The sequence below is a fragment of the Sinocyclocheilus rhinocerous genome, unplaced genomic scaffold (assembly GCF_001515625.1).
Source record: "Sinocyclocheilus rhinocerous isolate Xijiao unplaced genomic scaffold, SAMN03320098_v1.1 scaffold2358, whole genome shotgun sequence".
Classification (NCBI taxonomy): domain Eukaryota; kingdom Metazoa; phylum Chordata; class Actinopteri; order Cypriniformes; family Cyprinidae; genus Sinocyclocheilus; species Sinocyclocheilus rhinocerous.
In genome coordinates this window covers 288,411-301,414 of record NW_015627543.1, presented here as the reverse complement: position 1 = coordinate 301,414, position 13,004 = coordinate 288,411, and the positions used below count along the sequence as shown (strand labels likewise).

At 48.8% G+C, this 13,004-nt stretch overlaps 1 protein-coding gene across 1 annotated transcript in view; it reads right to left on the bottom strand.

Moving 5' to 3' along the window:
• Positions 1-1,322: 1,322 nt before the first annotated feature.
• LOC107730755 (tripartite motif-containing protein 47-like) overlaps positions 1,323-13,004 on the bottom strand; it is a 27,734-nt gene continuing 16,052 nt past the window's right edge. The window contains exon 4 of the mRNA XM_016541683.1: positions 1,323-1,370. Within this exon, the coding sequence (XP_016397169.1) occupies positions 1,323-1,370 (48 nt within the window). The remainder of the gene's footprint in view (positions 1,371-13,004) is intronic.

Sequence of the window (13,004 nt, the reverse complement as noted above, 5' to 3'; positions counted from 1 at the left end):
TTGATGATTAGAGCTTACAGCTCATGAAAGTCAAAAATCCAGTATCTCAAAATATTAGAATATTTCATAAGCTCAATCAAAAAAAAAAGTTATTTAAAGTATGTTCATTTATGCACTCAATACTTGGTCGGGGCTCCTTTAGCACAAACTCCAGCATCAGTGAGGTGTGGCATGGAAGCGATCTTTAGCCTTCAGCTTGTCTGTATTGTTGGATTGACTGTTTCTCATATTTCTCTTGAATCAGTAATGACCTTCTGTGACTTAACCTCTTTGTGGAGGGTGTCAATGATCATCTTCTGCACCATTGCCAAGTCAGCAGTCTTCTCCATTATTGTGGCTTTTGCATTGACTTTGGACTTGATAAAACACAATGGACCAATACCAGCAGACGCCACGGCACCCCAAATCATCACTGACTTAGCACCTTCTCCTACCCATTTTCTTCCTTCCAGTCAACTTTGCATTTAATATGGTTTGATACAGCACTCTGTGAACAGCCACCCCTTTCAGTAATGACCTTCTGTGACTTAACCTCTTTGTGGAGGGTGTCAATGATCATCTTCTGCACCATTGCCAAGTCAGCAGTCTTCTCCATTATTGTGGCTTTAAAGAACAAGAGATACCCGGAATTTATACTGTAGGGATGGTCACTTAATGAAACTCAAATGTAAATATTCTAATCAAGTTCAAGTTTGTTTTATTTATATAGCACATTTAAAAACAGCAAGCACGGTTGACCAAAGTGCTGAACAAACAACGACATAGAACACAGGGCAAGCCTCAGATTCATTCCATAAACTCACAATGAATTAAAAGCCAAAGAAAAGAAATTGGTTTTAAGAGATGATTTAAAAACAGTTATTAAAGACTGTGCCGGTCTAATATAGGCTGGAAGGCTGTTCCACAGCCTAGGGCCAGCAACCGCAAAGGCTCTAACCCCTCTATGCTTTAACCGTGATCTGGGGACAGAGAGAAGTCTTTGGTCACCATCAGATTTCAAAGGCTCTAACCCCTCTATGCTTTAACCGTGATCTGGGGACAGAGAGAAGTCTTTGGTCACCAGACCTCAGATTTCATGTAGGATTGTATGGAAGCTGATCAGATAGATAGCTTGCCAGATTATTTATAGATTTAAAAACATAAATATTCTAATATTTTGAGATACTGGATTTTTGACTTTCATAAGCTGTAAGCTCTAATCATCAAAATTAAAACAAAAAAACTTTTGAAATGTTTTACTTTACATGAGATGAATCTAGAATATATGAAAGTTTCACTTTTTGAAATAACTTAGCAAAAAAAAATATTTTTTTCACAACATTCTAATTTTTTGAGATGCACTGCTGCAGCTCTTTAAAGAGATCTTCAACCTATGATTGTGGAATATGGTAAAATTTTATCACAATTACTTTTTAGGCAGGACCATGATCCAAAATCTTGGTTTTTGCAAATCACTGATTAATACAGACAAACTAATTTCTCAAAAAAAAAAAAAAAACTTACAAGGTAACAAAAAATTAAATTAAATTAAATTATAAAGTATAAAATAAAATAGGGGTGGGCAATAAGACCAAAATCTAATTTTGCTTTATTTCATTATTCTAGCTTTCATATCAAAATTAAGAACAAAAATGCAAATTACAAATAAGATGACAAATTCACTAAAGATGAAATAATATAAATGAAATAAACAGTGCTTTTTTCAGCTACATTAGGTGTATTTAACAATAGCATTCAAGAAACTGAACCAACAAATATAAAAATAAAACACTTCTAGACGTCAATGTATGAATTAAATATACAATGATACTTATTAAAGAAATAGTTCACCCAAAAAGGAAAATTCTGTAATCATTACTCACCCTCATGTCGTTCCAATCCTGAATGAGTTTCTTTCTTATGTTGAATATAAAAGAAGATATTTTGAAGAATGCTGTTAATCAAACATTTGATGGTCCCCATTGACTTCCATAGTATTTCTTTCCATGAGGGCCACCCGAAAACCTTGGGTCAAAGCGGGCCAGCTTGGGCTTGAGGAGTGGCTATGAACAAAGGTAGAGTTTCTCCGCGTCAAGAGAACGTCAGCGCCACGGATTATTTCATAAAGTTAACAGTTATAACACCAGTATTAAAGACTTTTAAAATAATTGTATCTCTAAACTCACTTTCCAACATCAGTGAGTGTATGAAATCACTTCTGTTTGAGATCCGATGGGGATTATGATCATACAAGGCATAAATATTTATAAGTGATGCAAAAGACTATGCACGCTATAGCTGTAGCCATTACCATAGTAAACATGGTAAAAACGACTACTTGAAGAAATCAGAAAAATCATATAGGCTATCACAATCGTGTATTTATTTAGTAACATATTTTATCTGTCAGTAAGTCTTCTCTCTTTATACCTGACAGTCTGATGTTCATATTTAGCTCCATGTATGTCATAAAATATATCATAATCATAGTTTTTGTTCGGAAACTCCTCTGCTACTCAGGTCGTATTTTGATGGAAAAAATATAGAAATGATCATTATTTTTAAATGTGATGTGATGTATACTGTGACTACAAACAAGCAGAAATAGACGTGACTGAATAGTATGTGCGTCCTCTTTCTTTTGTGAAATAATGGTAAATACCACTTTATTTCTGTGACAAATGTTCAATTCTGACAAATTAATTCATTATGATCAATGTATCACTTATTAAAACTGGTAAAACATTGATGTTTTTGGATTTAAATCTTTAAGTAAACAACAAAAAATACAAACAAACGGCCGCTTTTATCATGTTCGTTTTGTGATTCTGCTAGTTCCAGTGACTTATTTCTGATTAGTTTTCTGATAACTTCGATGGAAAAAATATAGAAATGATCATTATTTTTAAATGTGATGTGATGTATACTGTGACTACAAACAAGCAGAAATAGACGTGACTGAATAGTATGTGCGTCCTCTTTCTTTTGTGAAATAATGGTAAATACCACTTTATTTCTGTGACAAATGTTCAATTCTGACAAATTAATTCATTATGATCAATGTATCACTTATTAAAACTGGTAAAACATTGATGTTTTTGGATTTAAATCTTTAAGTAAACAACAAAAAATACAAACAAACGGCCGCTTTTATCATGTTCGTTTTGTGATTCTGCTAGTTCCAGTGACTTATTTCTGATTAGTTTTCTGATAACTTCTCTTTGTTGGTGAAATGATGGGGTTGTGTGACGTTGTTCCAAAGAGGCGTGTAAAGGGCGGGTATTATTATTATGATTTTGGGCTCAGTGCTACAGGTCTTAGTCTATTAGCCCGGCCCGTTGAAAGCACTGGCTCGCACTGGCCCGACAGTGGAAAAGCGGCTAATGTGGACCAACAACCGTTTGGTTCTTCAAAATTCTTTAAAATATCTAATCTTGTGTTCAACATAAGAAAGAAACTTGTACAGGTTTGGAATGACATGAGAGTGAGTAAATGATGACAAAATAAAAAATTTTGGGTGAACTATTCCTTTAAAGCAATGTTAACGAGACAGACTACAGCAGGTTTATTAGGCTTCTGTCACTTTAAGAGCTGCACAGATCTAATACTGACACGCATCCGAACTGTTTACATGCACATAAGATATAAATGACTGTGTTTATGTAAAAGCTTTAAAGCGAATGCAAATAAATGTGATGTATATGATGGTTTTATGTTATGTTTATGATGAAGTTGAGAAAACTCAAAAATCTCCTACAAAAACAAGTTGAGAAAACGTCTCGTTACATATGTAACCCTTGTTCCCTGAAGGAGGGAATGGAGACGTCACATCGGTGACCGACGAATTGGGATCTCACCTGAGAGCCCTATTATCTCAGAGTGTAAACTAAACGAGCCAATGCACATTGGCATGTGATAATTGCATCCATCTGCTGCTCGTCATGACACGAGCATAAGTAGGCAGCAGGTGCAACGCATATTCAGGTTTTCGCTGAGGAGCCGAGCCAGTGACTCGGAGCCCCGCTGTGGTATAGCAACTGTGGCGACAGGACGTGACGTCTCCGTTCCCTCCTTCAGGGAACGAGGGTTACATACGTAACCGAGACGTTCTCTTTCAGTCGGTCACTCCGAGTCACGTCGGTGACCGACGAATTGGGATCCCTAACAAAGAGCCACTATTGCTGCCCCTTCCAGCGCCCCTAGTAAGCCACCTGGTCCCCCCGCGGCAGCCCAGGAAGAAGCAACACTCCTTGTCGAGTGCTCTCAACCCGAGGGGGCAAGGCACGCCTTGGGTCTGAGACGCCAAGATGATGGCATCCACTATCCAGTGGGCCAACCTCTGCTTGGAGACAGCCTTTCCCTTCTGCAGGCCTCCGTAACAGGTGAAGAGCTGCTTTGAGGTCCTAAAGCTCTGCACACAGTCAACATATATGCGTAAAGTGCGAACTGGATGCTGCCCCTTCCAGCGCCCCTAGTAAGCCACCTGGTCCCCCCGCGGCAACTGGGGCGGAAGATAGGACAGAGCTTACGTGGAGAGAGTCTATTACTGTTGTTCCACTACACCAGTGTTTCCTCTCTGAGGTGGCTCCGCCCCAGGTAGGAGGGAGGCAACAACGGCAGGGACGGCAGAGCGGAGTCTGCCAAGGTTAAGACACAGGCTCACCAAGAGGGGAACCGTACCGTGGAAGAATACACACATGGGATCACCGAGGGGATCACAACATATGGACACCTAGCCTAGCACAGGGGTCAACCAACAGGCGTACTTACAAGTCTTAGGCCTCCACACGTCCGGCTGCTGAGGGTGATGGAGGAACTCCACAGGGCTGGCCTTGTGGGGAACTGAACTGAAGAGCAGAATAAGCACACATATCCAGTCCGTAGAGAGGAATGGTGCAGCAAGCGAGACACCGAGCAGTTCCTCTGGTTTTACTGGCTACTCAAGGCGAGTACACGAGAGGACACTGGCTCTACACAAAGGCTATAAAACCCAGCCCAGCCCGCAGCTCTACACATCTGTCAGCGAGGCGCTTTGCGCCAATGCCCAGGAAGAAGCAACACTCCTTGTCGAGTGTGCTCTCAACCCGAGGGGGCAAGGCACGCCTTGGGTCTGATACGCCAAGATGATGGCATCCACTATCCAGTGGGCCAACCTCTGCTTGGAGACAGCCTTTCCCTTCTGCAGGCCTCCGTAACAGGTGAAGAGCTGCTTTGAGGTCCTAAAGCTCTGCACACAGTCAACATATATGCGTAAAGCGCGAACCGGACAGAGCAAAGCTAGGGCTGGGTCTGCCTCCTCCGAGGGCAGTGCTTGCAGGTTCACCACCTGATCCCTGAAAAGCGTGGTGGGAACCTTGGGCACATAGGGCCGGGGTCTCAGGATAACGTGAGAGTTAGCCGGGCCGAATTCCAGGGACGATTCGTTGACCAAAAATGCATGCAGGTCCCCTACCCTCTTGATGGAAGCCAGCGCAGTTAAGAGCACTGTCTTTATCGACAGAGTTCTCAGCTCTGCAGACTGCAATGGCTCAAAGGGAGCCCTCTGCAATGCTGTAAGCACCAGAGGGAGATCACAAGAGGGTACTGGGTTAGGGCAAGGAGGATTTAGTCTCCTTGCGCCCCTCAGGAACCTGATGATGAGGTCGTGCTTCCCCAAAGACTCACCGCCTACAGGATTGTGATATGCGGCAACTGCGGCAACATACACTTTTAGGGTGGAGGGAGACAGCCTTCGCTCCAACCCCTCCTGGAGGAAGGAAAGCACAGCTCTGATCGGGCATCTCCGGGGGTCTTCCCGGTGAGAAGGGCACCATTCAACAAACAGGTTCCACTTCAAGGTATAGGCACGCCTTGTAGAGGGTGCTCTTGCCGAAGTGATGTTGTCTACCACCACCCGGGATAGATCACCTAGGACCTCCGCATCCCGTCTAGGGACCACACGTGGAGGTACCACAGATCAGAAGCAACACTCCTTGTCGAGTGTGCTCTCAACCCAAGTGGGCACAGCACGCCTTGGGTTTGATACGCAAGACGATGGCATCCACTATCCAGTGGGCCAACCTCTGCTTGGAGACAGCCTTTCCCTTCTGCAGGCCTCCGTAACAGGTGAAGAGCTGCTTTGAGGTCCTAAAGCTCTGCACACAGTCAACATATATGCGTAAAGTGCGAACCGGACAGAGCAAAGCTAGGGCTGGGTCTGCCTCCTCCGAGGGCAGTGCTTGCAGGTTCACCACCTGATCCCTGAAAAGCGTGGTGGGAACCTTGGGCACATAGGGCCGGGGTCTCAGGATAACGTGAGAGTTAGCCGGGCCGAATTCCAGGGACGATTCGTTGACCAAAAATGCATGCAGGTCCCCTACCCTCTTGATGGAAGCCAGCGCAGTTAAGAGCACTGTCTTTATCGACAGAGTTCTCAGCTCTGCAGACTGCAACGGCTCAAAAGGGGTCCTCTGCAATGCCGTAAGCACCAGAGGGAGATCCCAAGAGGGTATTTAGTCTCCTCGCGCCCCTCAGGAACCTGATGATCAGGTCGTGCTTTCCCAAAGACTCACCGTCTACAGGATCGTGATGTGCGGCTAACAGACGAAGAGCTGCTCTGAGGTCCTAAAGTTCTGCGTATGGTCCACGTATAGGCGTAAAGCGCGAACCGGACAGAGCAAAGCTAGGGCTGGGTCTGCCTCCTCCGAGGGCAGTGCTTGCAGGTTCACCACCTGATCCCTGAAAAGCGTGGTGGGAACCTTGGGCACATAGGGCCGGGGTCTCAGGATAACGTGAGAGTTAGCCGGGCCGAATTCCAGGGACGATTCGTTGACCAAAAATGCATGCAGGTCCCCTACCCTCTTGATGGAAGCCAGCGCAGTTAAGAGCACTGTCTGTATCGACAGAGTTCTCAGCTCTGCAGACTGCAACGGCTCAAAAGGGGTCCTCTGCAATGCCGTAAGCACCAGAGGGAGATCCCAAGAGGGTATTTAGTCTCCTCGCGCCCCTCAGGAACCTGATGATCAGGTCGTGCTTTCCCAAAGACTCACCGTCTACAGGATCGTGATGTGCGGCAATTGCGGCAACATATACTTTTAGGGTGGAGGGAGACAGCCTTCGCTCCAATCCCTCCTGGAGGAAGGAAAGCACAGCTCTAATCGGGTATCTCCGGGGGTCTTCCCGGTGAGAAGAGCACCATTCAACACACAGGGTCCACTTCAAGGTATAGGCACGACTCGTAGAGGGTGCACTTACCGAAGTGATGGGGTCTACCACGGCCTGGGGTAGATCACCTAGGACCTCCGCGTCCTGTCTAGGGACCACACGTAAGGGGGTTCCACAGATCTGGACGTGGGTGCCAGAGGGTGCCCCGTCTCTGAGAAAGTAGATTTTCCCTCAGAGGAATGCGCCAGGGAGGAGCTGTCGCAGGGAGCATCAGTTCCGGGAACCAGGTCCGGTTGGGCCAGTAAGGTGCAACTAGCAGGACCTGCTCCTCGTCCTCCCTGACTTTGCTCAACGTCTGTGCAAGTAGGCTCACTGGGGGAAACGCATACTTGCGTTGACCCTGGGGCCAGCTGTGCACCAGTGCATCCATGCCGAGGGTTCCCCCGGTCAGGGAATAGAACAGCTGGCAATGGGACGTGTCTGGAGAGGCAAACAGGTCTACATGGCGGGTGAGTTGCTACATACGACGGGAGCGTAGACCACCCTGGTGGTTGATGAACGCAACGGTTGCAGTGTTGTCTGTACGAACCAGTACATGCTTGCCTTGTAGCAGTGTTTTGAAGCAGCCCAGCGCAAGACGTAGTGTAAGCAACTCGAGGCAATTGATGTGCCAATGCAGATGGGGGCCCGTCCACAATCCCGAAACTGCATACTGCGTACGTGGCACCCCAGCCCGTAGTGGAGGCATCTGTGAACACAACAGCATGCCTGGACACCTGCACTAAGGGAACTCCTGCCCGAAGAAATGCAGGGTCCGACCACAGGCTGAAAGCTTGGCAACAGGCCGAAGTGATCGTCACTCGATACGTGCCGCGTTGCCACGGCCATCTCGGGACAAGGCCGTGAAGCCAATGCTGAAACGGCCTCATATGAAGCAATTCGAGTGCCGTTACTGCAGATGCCATATGCCCTAGGAGCCTCTGAAACAGTTTCAGTGGGGCCGCTGTCCTGCGCTTGAGAGAATTCAAGCAGTTCAGCATTGACCAAACTCGTTCCTCTGTGAGGCGTGCCGTCAGGTTGACCGAGTCCAACTCCATACCAAGAAAAGAGATCCTCTGCACTGGAGAGAGTTTGCTGTTTTCCCAGTTGACCCGAAGTCCCAACTGGCTGAGGTAACTGAGCACCATGTCCCTGTGCTCGCACAACTGCTCCCAGGACTGAGCCAGAATAAGCCAGTCGTCCAGATAGTTGAGAATACAAACGCCCTGTTCTCTCATGGGAACAAGGGCCGCCTCCGCAACCTTCGTAAAGACGCAGGGCGACAGGAACAGACCAAAGGGAAGGACCTTGTACTAATATGATCGCCCCTCGAACGCAAAGTGGAGAAACGGCCTGTGCCGAGGGAGAATCGAGACATGAAAGTACACGTCCTTCAGGTCGATCGCTGCAAACCAATCTCAGGGACGGATGCATTCGAAAATGCGTTTCTGCGTCAACATTTTGAACGGTACCTTGTGAAGGGCCCGTTTCAAAACTCGCAGGTCCGAGATTAGTCGTAACCCACCGCCTTTCTTGGGTACAATGAAGTAAGGGCTGTAAAACCCCGACCTCATATCTGCTGGAGGGACCGGCTCTATCGCATCTTTCGCCAGCAGGACTGCGATTTCTGCCCGTAAGACAGGAGCACCACTGGTCAGCACGGAGGTGAACTGGATGCCCCTGAACTTGGGGGGGACGCCGGGAAGAGATAGTGGAAACTGCTTTTTTTTTTTTTTGGGTACCAGCGGCGGAACAGAAAGAAAACAAAAGATTCTCACCCGGCCCTCCTCCGGGCGAGGGAGTGGTGTGGTCACCATCTCCCGAAGAGATGCCTCTTCCATCTCTGGGTTGCGCGTCTCGGGGCCGCTTGAGCAGGGGCGGAGAAAGCCGCGGGGGGGCGCCCTCGGCAATGAGCAGGCGGAGCAGCTGCAGCCGGCGGTGGGGTGAAAGCAGCAGCGGGCCGCCGGGGCAGGATGTGCTTGATAGCCTCCGTCTGTTTCTGGGTAGCCGAGAACTGTTGGGCAAAGCTCTCGACTGCATCGCCGAATAGGCCAGCCTGGGAGATAGGGGAGTCAAGAAAACGATATTTGCCGGTCTCCCGCATATCCGGCATGTTCAGCCAGAGATGGCGTTCCTGGACCACCAACGTGGCCATCGTCTGACCCAGGGAGTGCACAGTGACTTTCGTCGCTCTCTGGGCGAGGTTCGTCACTGTGCGCAGCTCCTGCATCAGCCCTGGGTCAGAACTACCCTCGTGCAACTCTTTTAGTGCCTTAAGCCTGGTATACCTGCAGGAGCGCCATGGCGTGCAGGGCGGAGGCAACCTGTCCAGCAGCTCCGTAAGCCTTGGCCGTAAGAACGGACGAGAACAGGCCTTGGATGGGAGACGCGAGTTACCCCTCCAGGTGGAAGCGCTTCTTGAACACAATTGCATCGCAACCGCGTGCTCCACCGAGGGGATCGCCGCATACCCCCTGGCCACCCCGCCATCGAGGGTAATGAGGGAGGAGGAGGCACCAGATCGGTATCGGCTGAAAAGGTTCCGTCCATGACCTAGTCACCTCCTCATGCACTTCCGGGAAGAATGGCACTGCGATGCTGCAATCGACACCTGGTCATCCGAAGGATAGGGGGCCCACAGAGATTTACTCGGCGGGTTTGCCCCCACTGTAACCCTCAGGTCACCCTGTTTATTCGCCAAAGTAGCCCTCTTCTGCGGAAGAGAAGAAGAGCTAGATCGGGGCATAGATAAGGGGACTCCACTTCTCCTGAGGTATTGGAGTCTCGACCGCAACGCTGAGATGGTCATCCTCCCGCAGTGAGAGCATGACTCATCCACGAAAGCAGCCTCAGCGTGCTTAATGCCCAAACATGTGAGGCAACAATCGTGACTGTTATCCAGCGCCAGGTAACGACCGCATCCAGAAACGCACAGGTGAAACGGCATCTTTAGAAAGACGCATCGTTGTCTTTACAAAAACGCACCCGTGTATGCTCTTTTAGGGAAATTAGCTATTTTAGTGCTGAAGCGCACAGGGGAACCACCGCTGCAGCGCCGTCACACCAACACCAGTTGAAGAAACCTCTTCCCAGAGCGCTCGTAGACTCGTTCAGAATCCTCTTCGGATGATAGGCAGAGCAGAACTATAGAACTGCTTGGCTCCGAAGCGAAAAGCTGAATATGTGTTGCACCTGCTGCCTACTTATGCTCGTGTCATGACGAGCAGCAGCTGGATGCAATTATCACATGCCAATGTGCATTGGCTCATTTAGTTTACACTCGAAGATGATAGGGCTCTCAGGCGAGATCCCAATTTGTCGGTCACCGACATGACTCGGAGTGACCGACTGAAAGGGAACTCAAAAATCTGCTGAAGTTGGTTGCCTTAAGCTTTTAAGTTTTCTAAACTTTTGATTTTTACAGTGCACGTTCTTCAGAAGCATGGTTTGCAAATTTATTTACATGATATTTATATGACCATTCCATATTGTGAATATAGTCAGAGCTAAATGGTATGACACTGTCACGATCACTCGGGGAAGTCCAGAATGAGGAGATCCAGGAGAATACTTCTAATTCGACTTTAATCACACAAACAAAGCGATACAACCACATGTACTTCAGAATGACATTTAACAGCCGACGCTAGACACAGGGAACACAGGGCTAAAGTAGACAAGGAAACTAATGAGGGAACACCTGGAAACAATGAACATGACATGAGGGAAAACACAGCTGGAACCAAATAAACATAATGAGGACAGGAACAGGAAACATGACCGAAAAAGGAAAACAGAAACTAAGACAGGGGTAAAACAAGGAAACACAAGTCCACAACACTGACATTACTCCCCCCTCCTGGAAGGTGCGTCCCACGCCATAACAATTCCACCAGGGAGGGGGGGTGGGTGCCCTGAGGCCTCCAGGGTGGATCAGGGAGCTCAGGGGGCCATGGCGGGACAGGCAGTCCCAGGAGTCATGGCGGATCAGGCAGTCCAGGGTGCCATGGCGGAGCGGGCAGTTCAGGGCGCCATGGCGGAGCAGGTAGTTCGGGGCGCCATGGCAGAGCAGGCAGACCAGGAAGCCATGGCGGAGCAGGGAACTCAGAAAGCCATGGCTGGATGGCCTCATGGTGGGACAGGCAGTCCCAGGAGCCATGGCGGATCAGGCAGTCCAGGGTGCCATGGCCGAGCGGGCAGTTCAGGGCGCCATGGCGGAGCGGGTAGTTCGGGGCACCATGGCGGAGCATACAGTTTAGGAGACCATGGCAGAACAGGGAGCTCGGGGAGCCATGGCGGAACAGGGAATGCAGAAGGCCATGGCTGGACGGCCTCCGTGGCCTTGGCCTCACCACTCGGCCCGGCCACTACAGCTGGGAACTCAGGACGCCATGGCCGGACGGCCTTCGTGGCCTTGGCCTCGCCACTCGGCCCGGCCACTATAGATGGACCCAAACTACCCCCAAAAAAAAAGCCTTGGGGAGAGTTTCGTCTTTCGAGGCCCTTCATGGCCTAACCCGGGAACAGTGGCCCTCCCTGGGCTTGACTTGGGGACCGGAGCTCTCCTTGGGCTGGACATGGGAAATAGAGCCCTTTCTGTGCTACACTCGGGGATTGGAGCCTTCTCTGGGCTAAACTAGGAGACTGGAGCCTTCTGGGCTAAACTTGGGGACTGGAGCCCTCACTGGGCTAAATTCAGGGGCTGGAGCCGACACTGGAGCGAGCTCTGGGGCTGGAGCCAACAGCCTTTTTCTCCTCAGGTTTCTTTTTTGATTGGTGGTGAGGTAAGCAGTTGCTGTCTGCTGAGGGCTTGACATCGGCGCGGCCGGCAGGCTTGACTGTGGAACGGCCGGCGGAGGGGTTCCGGATCGGGATCGGGATTGGAGACTCTCCAGACACCGGATGACTGCCTCCTTCCAGTCGAGGTTGGTGGTGTCTGGGAGCTCCATGGGCAGATGGTATGTTATCCCGAGTCGGAACATCGTCAAGAGGGTTTCCCCATCGAGGGAGCTGGCGAGGGCGAGCTGCATGAACGCCCTTGAGTAGATGATTGGGTCATGGCTCGCCTGAGCCATGGCGATGAACATCGCTCGTTCCTCCATTTGAGTGGGGAGAAACCAACGGGAAAAAACAAAACACTTTTCAAAAAACGAAAAACAAACACGGGTAGAAGGGGCGCCGCTTACTGTCACGGTCCGCTGTTCTGTCACAATCGGGGAAGAAATGAGGAGATCCAGGAGAATACTTCTAATTCAACTTTAATCACACAAACAAAGGAATACAACCACATATACTTCAGAATGACGTTTAACAGCCGACGCTAGACACAGGGAAACACAGGGCTAAAGTAGACAAGGAAACTAATGAGGGAACACCTGGAAACAATGAACATGACATGAGGGAAAACACAGCTGGAACCAAATAAACATAATGAGGACAGGAACAGGAAACATGACCAAAAAAGGAAAACAGGAACCAAGGCCCTGTCCACGCGAACGCGGTTATTTTCAAAACCGCAGCTTTTTCTACGCGGTATGGCCTTTCGTCCACACGTAAACGCAGCACTAGGTCACTGAAACCGAACATTTTTGAAAACTCCTGCCAGGGTGAAGATTTTCAAAAACTCCGGTTGCAGTGTTATCATGTAGACAGCGAAACCGGAGTTTTTGGCTTGTGAGGTCAGAGCCTGTGCTGTTATCTCCGCCTACTGAAAACTTTTCAGGCTTCTGATTGGCCAACATGGTTTTACGGTTGAGATTTTATCACCACCTGTTGGCTTGGCATGCTCTTGACAGTGCTTCATAGCATGCGTTTGCGTTTTCATGTGGACGGAATTTTTTTTT